This window comes from Haliotis asinina, chromosome 3 (genome assembly GCF_037392515.1).
Source record: "Haliotis asinina isolate JCU_RB_2024 chromosome 3, JCU_Hal_asi_v2, whole genome shotgun sequence".
Lineage (NCBI taxonomy): Eukaryota > Metazoa > Mollusca > Gastropoda > Lepetellida > Haliotidae > Haliotis > Haliotis asinina.
Genome location: NC_090282.1, coordinates 26565603 through 26590029, shown reverse-complemented (window position 1 = coordinate 26590029; position 24427 = coordinate 26565603). Strand labels below are relative to the sequence as shown.

The window sequence follows — 24427 nt, the reverse complement described above, 5'->3', positions numbered from 1 at the left end:
GCAGTTTCAGCACTGCTGAACCCATTATATCTAACAGTTTGGAGTTTATATGCCAAAAAGGTGACCCTAGATACTGAGGATGTATAAGATTCCGAGAATGTGTGTTGATCAATTTGATGACAAACATCCGAGTTTCCTTTTGTCTTTATTGACCATGTACTGTTCACATCTGGTTACATGAAGGAAGACGCAGAATGATACGAATAATATGATGAAAGGTGTATGTTATGGATCTAAAGTACAGAACAAAGGATAAAGTGCAAAAGAGTGGGTGCAAACAATAACCTTATGAAATCAAATAATTATTGAACAACATTTTTGGTCTTTAAGTATTTTTCACTTCAATCTGAAATGAGTAACACGTGTGGTGTATAAAAGACCATGCTGCATGCAACTTGCAGACATATGTGACTGAAAGGCATTTTGGCTTAGTTGCGGAATAATCAACTTCAAACATTAAAATAGAGAAGAGAACCATCATGCTTTGGCACTTAAAACAGTTAGAAAAGTAAGATATCGAAAACAACCATTGAATACTTGATGCATGTTTAAAAAAATGGTTTAGAAAATATTTGGCTGAAACATGTCAAGGATATATTGAAAAGATGCAGGTTGAGTGATGTGTTCAGAAATCCACATAATTATTCCCCCAAATGGGTGTCATCACAAGTAGAGTAGGCGATCATGTGAGGACAGACCATGCCCTCAGTGCAAATCTCCAGATATTGCAAAATATATACACTATATATTTAGATGTGTAGCCTTTGAAACAAATGTTTGTTAATGAATTTCACTGTAAATGTCCAAATATGCACAAAATCTAAAAGTTTCATCGGCACAAAAAATGCCAGAATTGAAGAAATTGTCAAAATGTGTAAGTATTATATATAAGGTTAAAGGTTAAATAACACCCCTCTGATACCACCGTTCTTGTCTGTTTACCTAGTGTATGTATATATGTATTTATTCTCCTGTACCACCGAGGGTGGTTTTGGTTTTGAGAGAATATACTTGGCAGTTTTCAGACTGAAGCAATGCAACAGCAACTTGGGAAGAACTTCACATTGCTGACCTCTATGCAGATTGAAAGTTGACAACACATTTTACTCCACTGTTGTCACAGAAGTAATGATCCAGTAAGCTTATCGGTTCTTGCAGAGGGATCTGTAGAAACACTTAACAAAATTCCTCTTCAGTGATTTAGTTCCAGAACTGACTGCTGTTATGTATTCTGCTCAGTGTGTCATAACCTATTTCGTATCAAATGTCATGGTAAGACGTTATCTCATATCGAAACTCTATCCACTTTGTTACTACAAATGAGTATTGTAATGTTGCCATCTACCCTGCTAGGTCATGTTTATGTGCATTCTTATCTCAGGTTGAACATTAAAGGGCGCGGTGAGTTATGGCCGCTCTTGGAAGCAACGTGCTGGGTGAACAGAAAGCGTTAATGACCAATCGTCAGAGTTTAACAGCTGAGTAATGGTCAGTCGTCAGAGCTTAAGAGCTGAGTTGTCATGAAGAAGGGTAACGGGCCAGGAATAACAGCAAACGTACATCACTGATACAGGAGCCGAAGAGAGGAAGTGTTCGAAACAGTGGCAACAGTCCAGGTCCAGAGTGTGTCACAAAGGTATATGAGGGGAGACTCATACTTCTTATTCTGGACCAATAATTTATATCACTATTACAAACCATAAAATTAACTTCAAACAATAAGGGCAGAACTCGAATGATGAGTTTCACTGTTGTGTGAAAAGGCTTTTTAGAAGGCAAGAAGAAACATGGTGTAGTGGGATGAACTGCATTAAATTACTTGAATAAAAAAGGCTTAGGAAGGCTAATGGAAGTTCATTTGCGATAGAGCTCAATACAATTCGTATGTGAAATTGTGGCCTTCAGCATACTGCTTCATACCGGTGTTAGTACCTACACCGAAACGTCCACTCATTGCAATAACGAAGCTGACTACCCATACAACCTGACTTTCCTTCGGCTTCAGGACAGTTACAAGAGACTTACGTTGAGGTATAATGAAACTGCAGTACTGGAATACATGCAACATGGAAAACAATTATGCTGTAAAACAACCTTCATTATGGGAATACACAAAAATAACCTCTCTGATGGAAGTAGCAAAAAATAAACACATATATGTAAGTATTGCGTATCAATGGTAACATCCCTAAGAAACAGTAAATGGTTCAGCCGAAAAAACCCCATAGAAAGATACCCATTGTCATAAGCACAAATGCGTTGACGTTGACGAACATTCTCCACCTGGGCGTCTCCTCTATAGATGTCAGGACCTTCTTCTGCATTTCCTCCTCTTCCTCTGAGATCACATTTGCCTGTGGAGGTTCATATCCGCATACCAAGTACAAGATACGTCGCCACTTCGGCAAGGATGCCACATCTGTGAACGAAAGCCATGAGTGTCCACAGTAGTGTAATATTATGTTCATGTGTATGTGTTTGCTTTGTATTGTGACTGAAGGAGTTTAGGGAATACAATACCGTGTGGTCATGTTAATTAAATCCACCTGTCCTTTCGTATATGAACGAAGTGCATACAATACTGTATGTTCCTGTTAACGTATCTGCCCTTAACATATTAGGAAGTCGAAAACTGATTACAATAATGTACTTTCGTCTTTATGTGTCTACCGTTTTTCTGTGACTGAAGGCATTGTTGAATACAATACTGTATGTTCATGATAGCCCTTCTGCCCGTACATCTGTGACAAGGAAGGATTACTGAATACAATCGTGATATTAATTTCATATCTGGCGGTTAATCTAAACGGGGACAAAAATTTGATTTGAATACAACATGGCATGTTGATGTCAACCTGTAAGTAAGCTGGGGTGAAGGGGGTGGGGATAGGGGTAGTGCAGAGTGCGCGCCTCTACACCGTCCACGTCTGGATCTGTCTATGGTGATGTTCATCTGTTGGCCTTTAGTATCAGTAAACAGAGGTGACTGCTGGACACAGTCGTGTTTGTTCACGTAAACGTATCTGTACACTGTCTGGGTCATTTCTTAGGCGACGTAAAAATACATGTACGTCCTTACCCACAGGCTCGCGGTTCGCCATATCAGTTCTCCTCTGAGCTTGGCCCTTCTCCCTGCGTGCTTTTTCCTCCGGGAACTCTTCCCGATCCTCCTGGCTGTGTCTCGTCCACCATGTCAGTCGGATGGACTGCGACAAAGCAAGAGGCATTGACAAGGAAAGTGTTCAAACATCACGTGTCATATTTCGGATTACACTTTCTTAGAAAAGTACAGATCCTGGTACTTTTTAGGGTTAAGTGTTGTGCTAGAATCGACCCCACACTATCTGGATCACCAACTGCCTCGGTGGCTGAGTGGGTTAGGTTGCTGACTTATAGGGGCTTAGCTCTGAGAGTGTGAGAATCCCGGATGTGACACGACTCAAAACAAGACAAGGATCTGTACTTTATAGAGAAACATTATTCCCATACATTACGTGCGCTGCAAATGAATGTTTCAGTCTAAGATATCCACGTGTTTTACTCAGCTACAACTAGAATTCGACGAGGTGTACTCCTTTCTGTTGTTACAGGTGTTACTTTAATACGGCAAGGTCCAATCCCTATGTTTTATGGGCCCACCGCTTAACAGCGGGTTGCAAGCACTGCAGGTACTTGAAATAGTTATATGGATTACCTCACGTCATCAGCAAGGGTGCATGTCATCTCGTCCGTATAGTGTCGCCGTGTACCTATTCAAGTGCTATGAACTAACAGCTGTTGCTAGAGTTGTGAATAGTCCTGTCAGTATTACGGGTTCAAATAAGTAACATTTTACTACACGGTTGATATGGAGATCGGGCGACGAGGCTCTGTCGCATGGTTGATTGTTTTCGTAACCCGCCTTCGTGATATCAACCACTGGCTCGTGTGAACCGCCGTGATAAAGCCTGACGTTAATCGTCATCTATACTGTTTTCCTTACGACTTCTTTGATAGTAGTGAGTGAATATGGCTTTATGCCACTTTATGCAATATTGAAAAATGCACCAAAAACAGGCCTCCCTCACTGGGAGTCGAACCAGGTCTTCGGAATGACGAGCGAACGCTTTAAGCACTAGGTTACCCCAACACAGATATTTCTTTGTAAGCTATACAGAGCAGACATAAGGCCCAAACAAATGGGGGGACCTTTATTAACAACAGTTCCATTTCTGGTGTCACTCGACGTGATTTTGCTGAAATATTGCCGAAAGCGGTGTAAAACAAAAGTCAGTCAATACCAACAGGGAATTCATTACTCACATGCGACGTCTTCTGTGGTTGGGTGAGGGTGGAAATGACGACGGTGGAGACCATGCTGACGACGAAGAGTAGAATGGTGAAATGGAGGAAGTGGACCTTGGAGATGATGAGAGGACGATTATCCACCTCGCCGCATCCTGGGGTTCCGTAGCCGAAGTCCAACCCCATCCGGACCAAACCGATTACCAAGCCTATCATCATGCCCCAGAAAGCACCCTGTGTTGAAACATTGCTTATTGTAAACCTTTTTGACAGTTTGTTTGTGGATGTCGAGCTACATGCCCAGGGTGGGAAGAATGCCCAAAGTCATGGAAGAATGCCCAGTGTGATGCAGGACTTAGACTTTTACCATTTCATGAAGTGCCAGCTATATTTGTATGGATTTTCTTTATAATTCCGATTATCCGCTAAGCACCATCAATCACCCTCTTCATTTTCAGTATCAAACATATAAGGATTTTTTTTATATTTTGCACAAAACAAAGCAATCAGTTTGAGCCTTATCATATTATAGGAAAATCCCTCGATCCCACACCAGAAATCAGATGCTTGCTTCCTTACTGAAACCCATGAATACGGAGCAGAGCCGACAAACCCAGAAACAAGATCAACCAAACCAGTTACATTAAATGAAAAAGACCCTGATATTATATGAACTATTTTCACACGTCCTCACTGCCAGTAACGCTTCCACCTTCGTAGCGCCAGGCGGTCATAAATTCAACGCGCTTTTAGTTTACGACAGTTACAGCGCTAAGATAACAGCAACTCCAATGCATTATTGGTTTACGATAGTTGTAACACGAAGATAATCGTAATTCAAATACGTTTTTGGCTTACGACAGTTGTAGCGCTGAGACGATCGCAACTCCAATACGTAAAGAGCTTACGACAGTCGTAACGCTAAAATAATAGCAAATTCAATACGTTATTGGTTTTCGATAGTTGTTACGCAAAGATAATCGTAACTCCACTACGTTATTGGCTTAGTTGTCGCGCTAAGACGATCATAACTTTAACGCGTTATTGGCTTACATCAGTAGTAGCGCTAAGATAATCGTAACTCCAGTACGTTATTAGATTACGACAGTCGAAGAGCACAGATGATCGTAACTTCAATACATTACTGGGATACGACAGTCACACTGCTTAGGTAGTCGTAACTCCAATATGTTAAAAGCTTACGACAGTCGTAGCGCTACTTAGTAGCACTTTGAGACGGGGCCCCGGGCTCAACACAACACATAAGGCGCAGATTTAGTTGACTGTACCGTCACCGTAGCTTATCAAACTGGGTCGTCTACACGCCGCTTTTACATAGGCTTAGCCTTCTTTTTTAGTTTTCGGGAGCGCTCTGTTTGTTTAGGTTCAGTATGTGTTCCTGCTTAGACTACGCATGTTGACCCCAATCTGTTATCTGTTTGCACCTCTTGTAATTGCAGTGGTATCTTCATACATGTCAGACACTATACCGGAAAAAGCGGCCAAGGTCAAGTTATTGCGTAACGTGATTTATCTTAATATGAGGAAAGGTTGGTTGAGGTGGAAATGGAGTTTAACATTGCGTTGAGTATTTCTAATCTTAAAGTGCAGTAGTTGTTTTTGTTTGTTTTTTTTAAATAAATGTTCCATGAGATGATTTGGCCAAAGTTCACTCACTGGTAAATCTTGGTGTCAGTTGAACAAACTTTTATCTGAACTTTATTGATTCGAGTCAGATTGCATGTACTTGGTGAACATGGATGCATTTCCATAAAAAAACGTTGCGGTTTGCTTTCAGCATCCACATTTCCTGATTTTCCGTTTCCGGAAATGCAGTCATTATGAAAAAGGCCATGTTGTGTCATGTGAAATTATACTGTAGATTACCTTTTCATTTGTTCTTCCCCACAATATGGCGCAGAGGAAAAGGGAGAGAACTGGCGGTGCAAAATAACCCGTAACTGCTTGAATGTAGTTGAAGAGTTGTCCCCCTTGGGCAGCTTGAAGAACTGGAATCCATAGAATACTCAGGCCCACCAGTACCAGAATAAACACTCTGAAATAGGTTCACACCATATATTACAGAACTACGGACTCATGTTCAAAGCAACTGCCGATAAGTGCTCGTGTTATCAACCATCTATCCACTTGTTCAAAGATCGATTTGAAATTATGCTTGAATGCAATTACTTTACATCATCATCCGCTTGCTTCTTCAGTTTCGAAAACTAGACGTCAAAGTTTGACCCAGACACGATGTAGTAAACGCTATGCGTGAGTGAATGAGGTTTTAGGCCGTGTTAGGAATATTCCACCAATATCACGGCGGGTCACTAGAAATGGGCATTGTACCCATGTGGAAAATCGAACCTGGGACTTTGGCGTGACTTGTGAACGTTTTGACCATTAGACTATCCATCGCCCACATCGTCGTATGTGACTGGCTACTGCTATGATAAGCACCATGTCTAACCATTACTGCTTACTCTTACGGCCATCGTTACGTTACCTGCGGAGTCTGGTCCTACGGTCACCGTTATTTCTACCTCTACTAACGTCTCCGTTGTAGAAGTCATCACCACCTACCTGCCAACCACGAGCAACTCGGAGTCCGCAGCTTTAGGACGAAGTCTCTTCCAGATATCAATGGTAAATATGGTGCTGGCACTGTTGAACACCGACGTCAGAGATGACATAAGCGCAGCCATCATCGACGCTAACATCAAACCTTTCAGACCTGCGATGACATTAACAGGTTCTTATCGTCAAAGTAAATGTTTGATGAAACAACAAGTCCAAGTGAGTGAATGAGTGAGTTTAACGTTTAACGTTAATCCAGTTGAATCACGGCGTGACATCGTAACGTAGCCGGAAGGTCACAGGGGGAACTCACGCCCACAATGTGAGGTTTCTGGCTTGGCCAACTGTGCACAGCAAATTGATGTGACACAGATGACTGAGCCTTCCATTTTGACGAGGTGAAATTATCCATCACATATGGACAGCCACTTTATCTTAGAGACATTCGAACGTCTTCACATAGGAACTTATTACAACTTACGTTACAATATATATCTATTCTCTGCTCCGTGACTAAAGACTCGACAGTGACGATCAACCCGTGACTGACCACATTCATTTCCTTGAGAGTGAACAAATCTTGTACATGTTTAAGAAATCAAAAGGCAGATGTTACCTTCTGGCATGAGTTCGATGACAAGTTTAGGGTAAGCGATGTTCGTGCAGCCGGCCCTATTCTCACACACCTCCCAGCAGGTGTCGGGGTCAACACAAGCTACCTGGTCTGAAACACAGTGTACCACGGGTGTCTGTGTATACGTACCATCACACATCATCACAGACACATAGATAGGGTTCACAACTATTTGAACAATATTGATCACCATCTGAACACAATTCTCGTATAGGTAATTACCTTGGCGATTCGTTTAGAATTATCTGTAACCGGATAGACAATTATCTTTGTTGATTACCCGAATTGTGCAAACGTCTGCATATTGTTTCATGGAATAAGGTGAAGTGTTTATATTGTCTTTGACGTTTTCACCCACGCCCCCATAAAGAGTGTGTAGGAGCCAGTTCAATTCATTCAATCATTGATGAAGACAGCAAGACGTAGCAGAGTCCGGCACAGTAAAGAAACACAAGCTCAGATAAAAGTTCATCAAGACATAAACGCGAAAAAAACACTTCTCTGCTTGGATGTTCAAAGGAAAAAAACAACTTGCCAACTTACTTCTTTAGCTTATTTTAATTACCTGGAGACTGGCTTTGGATAGTGGTCTACCTGGGAATTTACTAAGAGAGAATTACCAGGATAGAGAATCCTGCTGATCATGCCTGGAAAGACTGTGGTGAAGAGCGGGATGACCTTGAGGTATGCCGCCATGATGGATCCTCCCTTCACGTGGTGCATGTTCTTGGCCGCCAGAGAGCGCTGAACCAATACCTGCAGCAGTACTATCAGTTGTTAGTACACGTTACATTATGTCCGTCTTCATTAGGACACCCTTTATAATAACCTGCCCGAAGTGTGAAAACAGCAGGGGAACTTTGTTTTAGCTGAAATAGTCCAGTGACAGATCACTTTCCCATTTTGGAAGGAAGGCCTGATGGTTAATCAGACATAATCACATTTATAACACTTTCAGTTTTCAGCAACAGAAGGAAAAAAATGTACATTTTCCAGGCGCGTAGCAAGCCAATGCGTTTCATGTAAGCCCGAGAGGTTGCAAAGATTTACATTTAGATGGTTTTGAGGATTTGTCAACCTTTTAGCAACAATCGTGTAAGCACGGGATTTTTTCATAATGGTGGCTCCGCTCCTGTTTTTCTTTGTTCTTTTAACTTCGATCACACAGATATATCTAACGTTTTAACAAGTTACATCACTTGCCTGATCAGAGCAGAAGTACCAAGCACTTAAAATTGTTATTCCAAACACGTTCCCTGGCCAGGGCAGATCACCTGTTGAGGCATCCCGCAGCAAGTGGAAGGCGTCTTTAGGTGGCAGGCCACATACGTCACTTCCGTTTATTCCTTTCTCTGGAATGGCTTCGAAGTATTTTTCGTACAGAGGTTCCAAACCCCCTACCTTAGCAAAACCTGAAATTGTGGCTATATTCTTACGACTTATTCACACAGCAATAGCGACGATTGCGATGCCATCGTAAACGATTAAATATTCCATTTCAGAAACAATACCTCAAAATATATTTGTGAACAAGTAAACGTTAAACTGATGAATGAACACAGGTTAAGTAATTATATCTCCTGTTAAACAAGAAATAGTTATCGAAACGCTGACATCTGGAGATACGGAACAGTATCGCTAGTTTGACATTTGCTTTAACAGAAACCGGATCTGACGACACATCATCGTTGCTCAATGCCAGAAACACACTTACTTATGCCCATGAGTATAAACGCCCCAGCGACCATGATGATAGTTTGTAGGGTGTCTGTGTAGATAACGGCCTTCAGACCACCTGAAATACGTAATGTTATTTTTATTAAACATATTTAAAATAGACCTAAACGACAAATCTATTACCGCCTTCTCCCTTCATTATGTTAACGTATATACAGAAGAGATGAACAATTGAAACACTTAATCTGTAATAGTAATATTCTTTAACTAGGTAGTAATTGACTGAGTATATACACTGATATACCTATGTAAAATGAGTATGGTTTTTCATGATCAAAATCGACGACTTTATGTGTACTTAACTATGGCCCACTTCGCTAAGTGGTGTGTAAGAATCGTGGTCATTAACCCAAGATAATCATTTGCGCAGTACCGTAAGTGTTATCTGATCATTTGCGCGCTACCGTAAGTGTTATCAGATCATTTGTGCACTACCGTGAACGTTATCTGATCATAAGATTTCTGTAAAGCCGCTGTTTGAGTGCGATACACTTTTGTCGTTAAGTAACAGATGGAAAGTTAAGATAAGGGGGTCATGCAAGGTGGACTACTTTCGATGCTTCTGTTGCATTTAGTAATTTTGATACCTGTAGTGTCCGCATGCCCAGAGTTACTGGTATTAGTACAAGCTATAACAATGTAAGTGGATGTTTACCGGAGACGGTGTTGATGGCGGTGATGGCGAGGAGAACGAGGATACCGAGGTAGATGTTCCACCTGACGGCTTGTTGTATGAAAATAGCACCAGCATACATGTCTGCCTGTAGATAAAGGACAGCATTTATAAAGCAGGCATGTTATCCTACAGATACACATGAACATAAATAAACACATCATGAATATAAAGGAAAGTTCTGGTCAAAACAGACGACTATATCCTAGCATAATAGATTGCATATGTGAGGCACACTAGGGTATAAATATCATATCTTCAGTATGTGCATTACAATTTTCTGAACTCATGTAACAGACGACGTCATTAATCCGTGCTTGTACTAAGAGGCGACAAACGGGATCGGGTGGTCAGGATTGCTGACTTGGTTGACACATGTCATCGTATCCCAGTTGCGTAAATCAACAACATGCTATTGAACACTGGATTGTGTGGTCCAGACTCGATTATTTACAGACTGCCGCAATACAGCTGGAATATTGTTGAGTGCGGCGTAAAACGTAACTAACTACTGCTACAACTGAGGGACGTAACTCGTCGAACAGATTTTCTGCACTTTAGATGACCCGGTCACGGATGACACCTTCTACATATATAAAAATCAAACACAAATGCAAGACTGCACAGGTATTGACCCTGCAGTGTACGGTTGTTTGACTAACATGCGCCAACATGTAAGCAATATTACTGACCACCAATTCATAAACCAACACGATTATTCGTATCCGTTTTCATTTTCAGACACCGTCAGACCTGTTTAATTCTCAGCTGATGTGTTATGATTGGTACAATTCAGACTCGATGACTATTGTTTGAACACTTACTGATATTTTTGTAAACACATAGATGATGAGAGACAACACCGCCATGTAAACCTGTAACCTTTGACCTCCAAAGCGCCGCATCAAATACTCCGGTAAGGTGTAAACCTGTAAAAGACATGAGTGACTGACGACACGGATGTGTTTATGGGTGATTCCACTGGTAGCTGAAGCCTAGGTCAGGTATTAGCTCTGCATTTTATTCAATAATTATCGAACACCTTTGCAGGTATAAGGTATATGGCCACGGACTGCTGTCTCTTCAGTTTTCCTTTATTGTAAAGACTACTTAGATATAAGGAATACATTCCTAAATAAATATTTGAAACATCTTCAATCACAACGCATTTTCGTTAATTTAATGCCTTCAACAAAAATGAAAGTTATAAATAATTTATGCCTAATTTCATATAATGTTAGGTAAGTGAGTGAGTGAGTGAGTTTAGTTTTACGCCGCACTCAGCAATATTACAGCTATATGGCGGCGGTCTGTAAATAATCGAGTCTGGACCAGACAATCAAGTGATCAACAACATGAGCATCGATCTGCGCAATTGGGAACCGATGACATGCGTCAACCAAGTCAGCGAGCCTGACCACCCGATCCCGTTAGTCGCCTCTTACGACAAGCTGAGTCACCTTTTATGGCAAGCATGGGTTGCTGAAGGCCTATTCTACCCCGGAACCTTCACGGGTCTGTTAGGTAAGTAAAATATTCTGATGTTTGGACCAGTGGCTATTTACTGAATAATAATCTGTGTGTCTCAGTTCTGTCAGTAACCGCGTCTACGCCATCTAAACCAGAGATGCACAGCAGGCAGACCACATGTTTGTTTATCTCTCACTAATACGAGCTACAACATGTACATTAAATAATACTATAACAATAAAAAAGATGTAGAATTGTCATGGTCAGTAGTTCAGCTTAGAAGAAAGAACATAGAATTTGAATTTTCATCCCTTAATTAAGTTCAATATAAGACCAATATATTTGCGTTTGTGTATACAATTAAAAGTAACCATGAGAATTAATGATCAACGCTCACTTATGATCATGAATCATATTTTGTAAAGCATACTAAACAGCAAAAGACTTGGGTTTCTTTTGCTGTTCAGTATACATTTGTCTTTCACTTTCAAACAACGAGGCGTTAGAGCGAAACTGCAGGGCATCAGTTTGAATGTAAGATGCAACAAAACCAAAACTACGATGTATCGATCTTCCAACACGCCAAGAAACATTTTTACTTAGCCACGGATTAGAATCTTTCCGGTCATAGGCAGGCAACTATGCACAAGTTAAGTAAGCCCTCTGTGACACAAAAGCCGTCTAATGGCAATCTATTACTTTGCAGGCATAACCCAGCACGTGTGACGGGTTAGCACACAGGTGCCATCCATAGATACACATACATACCCCGCTGGCTATATACACAGGGACAAACAGCCAGGCCAACAGCAGCAGGCAGAACAAGCCCTGGAAAAACCGTCACAAATATTGTCAGTAAAAAGTACTTCTTTGTGTTCTCATACAGACTTTTGAAAAATTGGGGTGCACACTTCATTTTCATTCGTTCCCACGTGTCACTTGCGCACCCCTCCACACCCTTCTGGAATCGCCTTTCTCATCGCATTCTCTAAAGGAACCCAAAATGAACTTCATTTCACTTCACTTCATGTATGCGAAAATCAATAAAAAAATGTTTTGTTAAATTTGTGTACACTTCCAAACTCGGCCATTTCTTCAAGAGAAAAAAAATATTTCACTTTTCCAAAAACAGACACACAACAAAATGAAGTTAATTCAGAAAAATGAACTTACAAAATTAAATACATGATAATTTTGTCCGATATATATATCGGTCAGAGTCATGTTTTTTGCAGAAACAATGAAGTAGGACATTAAAACGAATCTGCAGACAATGTTCGAGGATGGTTGATCCACTTACATTGAGTTCATAACTTGCGACGGCAATTCCCGATGCCGCTCCTGTTCCTGCGAGGCCGATGAAGCTGCCGCTGCCAATGTTGCTGGAAAACAGAGATGCTCCAATCTGGAAACAAAGTGGTCCGGATAAACACTAAGTTAAAAAGGAAGGACGAAACGTTGGAAATGGCATTTGATCTCGTATTATAATGACTGTAGAAAGCAGCTCTTTGGGAATTTCGGACGATTCCAGTTTCAACCAGTTAGCTAATACAGTATTTCCGAGTTGATTTCTCATTATCGAAGTCTCAAAACTGTCAACAACCTTCTTAAAATGCCTTGCCAAGCCTTATAGATTATTGATTGCTAAATTCCTTTTGCATTAGATTCCGTTTCCTCTTCCGGGAAATGCCGAATTTACCAATGCAAAATATTAAATCATAGCGAAACTGGAACAACATCTGTTTAGTGAATTATACCGAGAATAACAGTGAAACAACAGAGAGACAGGCTGACAGACCGACAAATGTATAATACAGGTTATATATCTCATCTCAAGAATCTATTGATACTCTGTTAAAATATCATTTTGATCATAGGATATTTATATAGCGCACATATCCATGCAAAAAGTACATGCTCCAGGCGCAGGTATTTTCCCCTCGATCATTGGATGACAATCTCAACGACAAGTAGTTTTTTCAGTCCGAACTCCCTGGGGGCATACAATTCTTGCAATCACTAGGCGCACCAAGTTATTACGGCTTGCCCATCCTAACGAGGTACCCATTCACAGCTAGGTGGACTGGGATATATAGTCACAGTTCTTTGCTCATGTCTACTGCACGTTGCTGTACATGCAACCACGTGTTGGCTAGTATTCATGTGGCCACCATCCGATCATGTAGCAAAATACGTTATTTAGTCGATAATTTTTAATCAACCGTTACTCCATGGCGCGGGTTCGAAATGAGGATATTTCAATGTAAGTTTGTCAGCACCATTTTCGTCTTTGTTTCATTGCAGTAAACAGCTGCATCACTTCGTGTCTAACCCCTACATAAAACAGAAGCATACAATTGATACGTGACAGTTCACATTCACTTACTCATTCAGCCCTGGATCTACCCGCCTGCAACAATTATGAATCGTGCAAGTCTTCCGATTGAGCATTCGGTACCTTCTAAGTAGAGCGTAGACTATATCACAACTTCTTTTATTTCGTCACCGCAACGATTCGATATAGATTCTTGAACCGCTGTTATTCCTGCATCGATACGTCGCACTCACGAAATAAAATATGTTATCCATATGTGAGTCTATACCGGGCATTTGAGTTTGATTAATCTTTCGAGTTTGATTAACATTCTAATGCCAGTTTGACTGAGTATTCGAATTCGATTGCACCTTGACAATTGTCGATGCGAACATCGCACGTGTTTTGGGAAGCTCCATCCTTTAGCCGCGTGTTAGTACTTTACCGAACATCTCACAGTACACCTGTTTGCTGAGTCATTTGACATCGTCGGGTGACCCCGGTGACAGAAATGTATAGAGACAGTTTAAACATTATGAATAATGAAGAAACACTAAACTCCATGCACATTCCCATATATATTGTGTATCTCGCATATCATGTTCTGTTCCCTGTATTTGAACAATATATTTTGAAAAATACAGAGCACTAACGTGAGTCGAAGCTATATAACAAATATTGACCGTTAAGATTTCCATGGCCTGTTTTGCAGCGTTACCCTTAAACCAAGTCACGTTAACCAAACATTATTCGAAAACATGTAAGACGATCGACATGAACGACAAATGAGGGGAGATACGGAAAACACTTGTTTGAATACAGCGTATTAAACGACGGGAACAAAGAGTTATGGTTCTTGAATTAATTGTGTATGTGTGTATATATGTATCTATTGAGTTATATTAAACATAATTTATGGATTAATCTTTATCAATAAAATAATTACCCCCCCAAAAAAAAAAAAAAAAAAAATAAATAAATAAAATAAAATAAAATAAAATAATAATAATAAATAAATAAATAAATAATAAAAAAAGGAAACAAAACACACCCACCATTGATTCGAACCCAAATTCTTTCAGTGAGTTATCCAATCAACACAACATGTGTAATCTAGACAGCGAGTTGTTGGACTTTCTTTTTATTACAGATTACTCTACACCAAATCAGAACCCGTATTTTAACAAACACCTTTATTTCCTAACCTTCATTGCAGACTGAATCCTCTGACAGGCTGTCATCGGGTGATTTTGTGTTTCTAAAACGTACATCCATCCAGTAATTTATATTGAGCAACCATGAAAACTTGATACTGGTAAATGTATGACTTATTTCTTTCTGTTCAGTGGAATATTTCAAACAGTATCTCTAGTAAAAGTAAACATTGTGAATCCTTTACTTTCATGAAACTGTAAAGACACGTGCATTCATTGACTTTATAGCCTAGAAAAATGAAAAGCTGTGAATGCACGTGCAAACACAAAATCACGAGGTCAAGCGGTGCATGTTTGCCTAAAGTGAATAAACTAAGTTGAATTGGAAAAACAAATTGAATATTTCATTTTGATGACTTTTTGGAAATGTCTCGTCTTACAAATGGACGTCAACATGCTATTGGGAGGCTCCATGCTGGTCAGTCTGGGGATGGTGTTGCAAGAGCCTTTAACTGCCAAAGACATTTTTAATCTCAGGATGAGAATGCATCAAACGGGAACAGTTGCAGGTCGCCCGAGGCCAGGGTCACGTGTGACGTCACTCAGGGAAGCTCTAGCAATACGATTAAAGGTCACATGCAACGTAAAACACAACTTTGCAGATTCTTGTACCTTTCGGTATGTATTTACCGAAACAAATCATAAAAAATGCCAATTCAACCTATAAAGTTGAAAAAAACGCGATGAAAAAAAAGCCCGCGAAATCGGAGTTCAAACGTTTCACTAAATTCCCCCCAGCGCTGGGGGGAAAACTGGTTCCAACAGATGTGCTGCGCTGCGCCCATGACGCATGCGCAGTGAATAGGTTCGCGGAGCTTGAAACAGTATGCATGCCCAGCGTCTGAGGTTGTGAGCAGTAGTCTAATCTTGGTTGTGTACACAAACAAGTAAATAATCTACTCGTTACGTAAAACAACTTGTTGATTGTGGTAAGCAGTCTCTGTCACAGAGAAAGCTCAGTGTCTGGTTTATTCACACCTATATGTCTGCCTGCTAAAGACAACATGCAATACACAGCTTCGATCATTGACCACGTGCAATTTGAACTTAACACCTATCAGACTATACGACATAAACAAAATAAGTTGATTTATGACTCGTGCACCCGAGTCCCGTGTCTGCCACATTATGTAATTAGGCACGTGTGATACACATGTCATGTTTTTATGTCTGTGGGTTGCAAACATACTACATTCATTTTTTTCGGATGACTGGATCTGACGGAAACTGGTGCAAACTCTTGTCAGTTTCAAGTCCTGCTTTGTACTTGGACGCATGACAGATTCCAGTAGTTTATCATCTCTACTGAAATGATTTTTGATTGGATTGAGCGCAAATTCGGAGAACACGTATTTTCCAAACCCAACATCTCTACATTCTTCATGGATAACGGCTTTGTTTGACAACAGTATATGAATCTATACTGAAACGACGCATCAAGTACACAAAAAGAAGCTGTTATCCATACAGAATCTTACTTTCTTGTGACTGGCTATACTTCTAAAATGCCCATCAAACAGATCATCTTTCTGTACACACAATGAACCGTTAGCATATCAGCAAATGAAACAGCCAATCGGAAGCCGTCGTTACACTTGAGTGCATATCCACCAGCTATGACTGGGTTCGGTCTCCCGAGGGCTTCGTTTCGGGGGAAGTAAGCCCAAGTACAAAATATTGCACTTTTGAATCGCGATTGTACGCGTATAATTTTGTTTATTTGTTTTTTTAAAAGCAGCAATGTATATTGTATGTCATGAATAAGTGATAAATGTGTTTTAATTATGTTTGATATTTTGGTTGCATGTGACCCTTAAGTAGGGAGATGTTTGGTGGAAGGATAACCCCACAAATTGTCAGAAATCGCTTGCGTCCCGCCGGACATCGCCCCCGGAGACCCCATAACGGACCAATCTTAACGCTTTTTCATCGCCGTAACTGACTTGCGTGGGCCACAAGACACATAGAGTTTACTCAGGCAGTGGAATTCGATTGTCTTCAGTGACGAATCTCGATTCAGCTTGAGATTTGCAGGGCCCATGTGTACAGCAGTCGAGGTTGAACGTCATGCTCAAGCCTGCGTCCGTGAAGGTGACCGATTTGGTGGTCATGCTTTGGGGATCTTTTTGCGCACACAGGCGTTCTCCTGTTGTTGTTGTTGTTCAAGGGAACTTAACTGCTGTCCAGTACAGGGATCAGATTTTGCAACCTGTTCTGCTTCCGTTCATGCAGAGACACGTCCCCGGACTAACGTTCCAGCAAGACAACACTTGGCCACATACTGCAGAAATGCCGGTGTTCAAGTCCTGGATTGGCCATCGCGTAGTCCCGACCTCAATCCAATCGAACATATCTGGGACGAGCTGAGTCGACATGTTCGTCAACAAGTCAATCCATCACACACGTTGCAAGATCTTCAACGTGTCCTTGTTGAGCAATGGCGACGTCTTCCTCGGGCAGTGTTTACTAACGTTCTGAGATCCATGAGGAGACGTTGTGTGGCTGCATGAGACGCTAGAGGTGGACACAATCGTTACTGAACACCTCAGTTCCAATGTTCTCCATTCTGTGAACTTCATTTTGGAGGGTAGTCAGACATCATAAATGTTATCAATCTTAAGCACAAACGGCGAGACGTGTTTCTGTTTAGTCCAGGTGTTACTAACTAAAATAATTGCTGAGTATAGTTTTAGGGCTATTTTCGTGACTGATGACTTGAACTGGATATGATCACATGTATTTCAAGCAGCTGACATGTTCTCCAGAACTGGAGTTGATCAGTCTAGCTTCCTGTACTTTGAAAATGAGGAGGTATTCATGTTTTATATATTTACTTTACGGCCAGATTATGAACACATGTACATGTAACAGCTGTTGATATCTTAGTTAATTCTTTAAAAATAATGTGTCGTTACTATAGAAGTTTGTGCGTAACCTATAGGATTAGTGGCCGACTTCACTGAGTTCCTTTGCTGCCGATTGCTTGGTTGACACAGTTGCTGTAACACTGCATTCTTTGATCACGAACCGGATCTGTGATGTTCATACGAATCACCACACTATCGAATAATCTTTCTTGTTTCGTTTAAACAAGTTCCAAAGAAAGGTTTAGATTTTCTGTCGACTGGTAATTCATGTGATAGGATAAGTTGAAGTATATCAATCCTTATCCATTTGACCTGGATCAACATGACAGAACCATACATAACATACCGTAACCTCGCGATGATAGGTCAACATTGTCACATGGGTATACCAGCATAACTGATTCAGTTTATTCGAAACAACGTCACGTCTTGTAATCCCATGACACACAAATATCGGCGACCGTGAGATACGCGGAGTAATCACTCATTGTTCCAAATTGATGTACATGTGTAGGAGTTATGGTCTTCAATTAACCCTGACGTAGAAGACCGATAAATTACAGAACACGCCTTATGTTCATGCCGCAAGACATTAACCTATGTGTACCAACTACCAACCACGAAACTTCAATATACCACCGGACTGGATGATGGTATAACACCGAGAGGCGTGCTCCCTTTCAGTTACCCAGCAATCTCTTCAGATGACCTGATATAACAACCTCACGTATGTTAGGTCAAGGTCGACGAGACGTGCATGGAAAGGCGCGCCGCTATAATACATTGTCACGTCGCTTTCTGACTCAACAGTGTTATGTTACTATAAGGATCTTTTGAAACACCATTTGCCTTCACACAGCCAAGCCCTATGAATAGACATAATGTAGGAATGAATGCGTAAGTTTCAAAGAAGATCTCAGTTATTTTGATGCATCAAAACAGCATACATGAGTACAGTATTCTAACTATAATATATGAAGTTTGTTTCTAGTGTCCCCCGCCGTGATATTGCTGGAATATTACTAAAAACGGGGTAAATCCATAATCACTCACCACACTAACTACAGTACTTTGGCTTTGTGTATCACACTTATAACATTAAACGTTTTCAAGTATGTGATATGAAGTACTTGAGTTTAGTACCCGTGTGTGGAATCGAACCCGGGTCTTCGGCGTGACGAGCGAACGCTTTAACCACTATGTCCATCCACCGCCCCAATGTGACATGAAGAATTGTCTTGTCACATTTTAAATCTAATTCAAAGATTTATTTTGCTAGCAGTAACAGCATCACTGACGTTTGACAAGCTGGCTACACCCTGGCCATGTTCAGCTTGCGACCTCAGATGTTCAACAGTATGTGCATTTCAAAATAGGTTAATGGCGCTTTAAAAATGTACCCGTATGTTTTTTAACAGTTCGTGCACTGAGACCCGCCAAACATTATCGCTGTCACCTGACTGTTGACCGAAGCCGAAAGTGTAACTGCATGATCTCGATGAAGATGTTTTTAACCCTAATAAAAGTGCTGTACTTATTACCCTCACTTTGCAGTTTTTGTCATGACTGTTACCTCTCCCGCCTTCAGATTCTTCAACTGTTTTGTTTTCACATAGTCAGTATTAGAACACACGCAGCTGTCTCGGTAAGTAATCTCTGTGATACGTGCTAGGTGCAACAATTGAGGTGCAATCACAACCGCGTTACCCATTTTAGCTTCAGTTAGATACTATTAGGCATTTGAAAGAAAACGACGTTCCAGTTTTGAAATGTGAGCCGGCTTTTGCTTCGCCGAATCAAATTAAACTTGTGCGCTTAACCCTCAACTCAAAGTATGACCAAATCACACAAAGAAGATAAGCAATGTGACGACATTGACGTGTCCTGTTCGCGGGGTTTTCTATCTGACACAGACAAGATCTGGGACTGGTACTCACCGCAAACCAAAGCATGTCCCGCCCAGCCAGAAAATAACCACTGACGCTTCCACGCTGTGTCCGCCATGTCGCCTGAAAGTGAGGACAGCTAACAAATGAAATATCAGCTATACAATCTTCTTGCTATTGTTTTAAAGCCAACAGTCTGCAGTGCAGTCACTGAGCTCAGGTAAAGTGTTTTTAGCAACAAAAATGGACCAGAAATTTTCACCATTTTCCTTCTACGTGTATTCACTATTACAACTTCGTTTATTCGCGAATAGTGGTTGACCGCTGTAAATATAAGGGAATAAGTGTCGTTAACACAGTTTTCAGTTGATAAATAAGTTCTAATGATTTAGATTGACTTTTTATGCTACTGAGAATGTGTGACAAACATAATATTGAAGACGAAAATCACATTCTCAGAGTGAAATATTAACAATAATAATGTCGATGTGCATATTATGAGCATCATTACATTCCATCTAAGTACACGCCCTATCTTCAGTTCCACCGGTTACCAAATCTGAATATCGATGAAAATATGACCAGCTTCTTCACGGCTGATACACTATCTACTGGCAAACTCCACCACCCATTTCAACCATTTTACTTGTACTACAGTTCTGCAATAGTGCTCAGTCAGGCGTTAATCAAGAAACCAGCCAAACAATCCTTTCGCGGACAGTTAAACATAATGTGTAATTTCACTGATTTGCATTGCTGTCACTCACTTTCCAAATATCGTACCGTTGTAAATAATTGAGTTTGGACCGAGTGAGTGAGTTCAGTTTTACGCCGCACTCAGCAATATTCCAGCTATGTAGCGGCGCTCTGTAAATAATCGAGTTTGGAACAGAAAATCCAATGATCAGCAGCATGAACATCGATCTATTCATGTATCAACCAAGACAGCAATCCTGACCACCCGATCCTGTTAGTCGCCTCTTACGACAAGCATAGTCGCCTTTTATGGCAAGCATCGGTTGCTGAAGGCCTATTCTACCTTCACGGGTCAGTTGGGTGAGGAAGAGACAAGACATTAGTTGACGCATGATGATACTCGGACACCCACTTGAGAGAGTTTGACCACGCATTGCCGCTTTTAGTCGCCTCTCACGGTCATTATGACCCAGAATTCATGTTCATATACATGAATAGGGTCAAGTCTGACCCACATGCTCAACAGGTAGACAAGCATGGGGTACAGTGCAACTATCCACAACCCGTTAAGTAACAGGACAGCAATCTGACAATGAGAGCCTGATCTGGACAGTCCAGTGTTTGAGATCATGAGCATCGATCAAGGCAATGGGATGCAATGGGATGCAATGGGATCTTGGCCTTCATATTCCGTTTGTCGCCATCTTAAAGCAGGCATGAGACGCTAAAAGGCCAATTCCTGACAGAGTCTGTAGGTTGTAGAAAGCAAAATACTTGTTATCAAACAATGCAAATACTTACCCATATGCCAACTGCAAGACAGACAAACAAATATACTATGATGACAACGAGGTCTACAGTGCCGACGCCGGCGTTCACAAAGGCGCTCTCGGTTCCGTCAGATCCGTTAGTGGATGCCATACCTTTTTTCCAATCTTCAGTTGTCGCTCGAAATTCTTAGGTCCGCCGACCAACTGACTGTATTGAATAACAGACCTATGACCAATTCAGCAATGACAATTTAACAACTAAAAAAAATTCTATTATTGTTTCGGTTTGATGGTTGTTATGAAATTAACATGCTTCTGTAAATCATATGTGCTCAATTGTAGTTTTACGTAATATCTTGTAACAAGAAAGTCTTAGCTTCGTCTAATTTTTTAATCAAGAAAATTATTGAAAGACGCCTTCGTAGACTAGAGTTGGAGTAGCTTCCCTTTGATAAGGGCACTCGAGGTGGCGGATCATCGGCCTTTCTCGAAAGTCCAGTAGAAACACAGTCAATTAGTACTTTACATACCCATAGTTACTCCAGTGTTCAAGATTTGGGTATTGGGTGGAACTATTTTGATTGTTGTCACTGTCTGACTATAAAATCTTTGACATCCTTACGTAATATTAATAGTGCGCACATTCTAGGAAAAGGGTTTTGGTGATGGGTATAAGAGGTACAAATAGGTTCGAAAATTGATATTGTAAGGAGAAGTCTGTATCAGCCTGTGTGATTTGGATGGGAAATCTGCTGTATTAGGAAAATACGCTTTGCACGTATAATACTGGATGCATGACATTGTACAATTATTCATAACGGCGATGAGGTAAATGGTTTTGACCTACTTTCCTATCTGTGTGTGATGAAATTGAATTATAACAGTACACTGTTCACACACATTAACCTACAGACGCTCAAAAGTACCAAGTACTCCCTATCCCGCCCTGGACCTGTCAAACTATATGAAGTTATACATAGAAATGTCAGTTACTGTAGTCGACGGTATTCGACAGTCGTAACTGCAATGTTGAATGTGTGCAGAGAACATAACTAACACGTAACTGCTCTCATTCTACCTGTACTGCTCGTCAAGGCCAGGGTTTGACTGTTGACACGGTAAATGTGTTTTTAACTGTGTAGATATATTATAGCTCATGATAAATTAAGTACTAGTAGTCATGACTTGGCGCAGCTACAACGCTGATTATTGGTTGTTGTTTTGACATTGCTTTGTGGGTAACGTGTCCCCGTCAGCAGTCCAACTATAATGTCTGGATCAGACAAGCTTGTGGTTGATATCATCAGCACTACTCTTTGCATATGAGTGAATGAGGACGATTTTGTCAATATTGAAGCAATATTGCGGCGAGAGACACCAGCTTCACACATTGTACCCACGTGGGGAATGGAACCCCGATTTTCGGCGTGAAGAACTAAGCCACCCATCCTCCTAAATGATAATGCAATGTATGGAATAGTAGAAGACACGATCAACCATGCAACTGTGGATTATTTGTAATCTGAGTATTCAAAGAAGATAACTGATTTGGTAATTACTTCTCCCTGGGTGCATCTTCAAGAAAAAAGAAAACAATATTGAAGGAAGTTTTGATGGCATAAACAGAGGCACGTCTGTGGGGTGAGACGGTGACATTTTGTTGATTGTTTAAATCGGTACTTAGTCGATTTGGCATCAGTCCGAATATTATTGGGTCTGGACAAGTCAAACTTGTGTTTAACATCATGAGCATCGATCTGGGATGCGATAACATGCATCATCCATTTCGGAGAACCTGACCGCCGATCCGTAAATCGCTTCTAAAGCACGCATGGATTGCTGAAGATCAATCTCAGCCTAGATATTAACAGATAAAGAGTATTAATAATTCCACAAGACAACAGTGTAAAATGCGTTAATTTCCGATGTGGCGAATTCCGCCTCTTACCTGGCTGAAATCCTGTTCAGAGATCCCAATCAGATATGGACAAGTAGATCCTTCTTGTGTGAATGTAGGTTGACATGACGTTGCGCTCTGAGCTATCCGAATGCAAACATACAGTCTAAACAAACCCCACTGATATATTACTTTCATCCAGTGGAACCCAGGTATATGAATACAAGGGACGCCTGGTGTAGGTCACATGACATAAGATTGCGTGCCGCGGCATACAGCCCGACAGGTAGGACAATGTTTGGAGGCTTGATATAAAAGTTCACGGGATTGACACGAACGAGACTGAACAAGCTACCATGTCTTCTCTATACGACGGCAGAATAAAGCCAACATATAGCCCTTCTTTGTTGCACAGCGTACACTACCTGTTCCTCAGTCTACCAGGGTAGGCTGTGGAACTGGAACCTACGGCTCACAAAAGTGAAATTTGCATCGAACCTAACACAGGACGTTCAGTTGCACAACTGCCTTGGAAAGGAAAATATAGGGCATTCGTGTTCGTCTAAGCATAACGACCTACGCTTTTATTCAAGGAATGTGCTTCTATTAATACGCGCTGGGACTTTGAATGAAGACGAAACACATTAAAGTTGCAAAACGAGAATGTATAATAAATCTAAGCTAAATTGTCGTTCATTGATATGAATTTTATCATATCAGTTATATTATTTTGGCATGTCCAGAGAAATATTAATTTATTTTTTTTGGTGTTATATAATCAACTGAAGTCAAAGTTCAAACCGATGTTTTTAGCCTGGGGTTATAAATGGACTAACCATAACTGGAGGATAACACCGAACCTAGGCCAGTGGCAGCAAGACAGGTTAGATCTCCATCGAACCATATGTATTGTCCAGTTTGGCAGTGTGTGGATGTGGTTCATTGTAGAAACAAATAATTTTAACAAAAAGCCAACCCTTTTAGCTGATCGGTTCTGTTTACACTGTTTAACTCTTTCATAATAACCCCTACTGAAGTGAAACACTTTGTTTTTTTATCACCTGGAGATATCGATTATGTGATATCACATGATATCTCTTGGGAGTTTTGACAGTAGATTCTGTATAATGCTCTGGCAATGCTATGACGTCAAGAACTTCACGTCACAGTGCTATGACATCGCTGCACTGCAAATCTAAGGGTAATACAGTGTTGAGAGATGTACATTTTTCATTGAAAACTAACGAAGAGTGTTTTTTGGTGATATATAGAATCTCACATTCGTTTCTACTTATATCAATTACATCACCACGAAGACATAAAAACATAAAATACACAAGTGTTTACATAAACTAGCGTCCAAAAGAAACGCCAACAAACATGTCTTTTGTCTATAAAAACTTAA

General features: G+C 40.7%; 1 protein-coding gene across 1 annotated transcript; it reads right to left on the bottom strand.

Annotated features, from left to right (window-relative positions):
* Positions 1–137: 137 nt before the first annotated feature.
* Positions 138–23575, bottom strand: LOC137277742 (sodium/glucose cotransporter 4-like). Its single transcript, XM_067809653.1, has 16 exons — positions 23074–23575; positions 21157–21333; positions 19711–19782; positions 12679–12783; positions 12147–12206; positions 10733–10837; positions 9891–9996; positions 9213–9293; positions 8702–8910; positions 8119–8254; positions 7481–7588; positions 6871–7021; positions 6172–6340; positions 4303–4518; positions 3080–3206; positions 138–2419 (listed from the first exon to the last, which is right to left on the bottom strand). The coding sequence occupies exons 2-16, from the start codon at positions 21274–21276 to the stop codon at positions 2208–2210; spliced, it is 1977 nt and encodes a 658-aa protein (XP_067665754.1). The 5' UTR covers positions 21277–21333; positions 23074–23575; the 3' UTR covers positions 138–2207.
* Between the last annotated feature and the right edge of the window lie 852 nt (positions 23576–24427).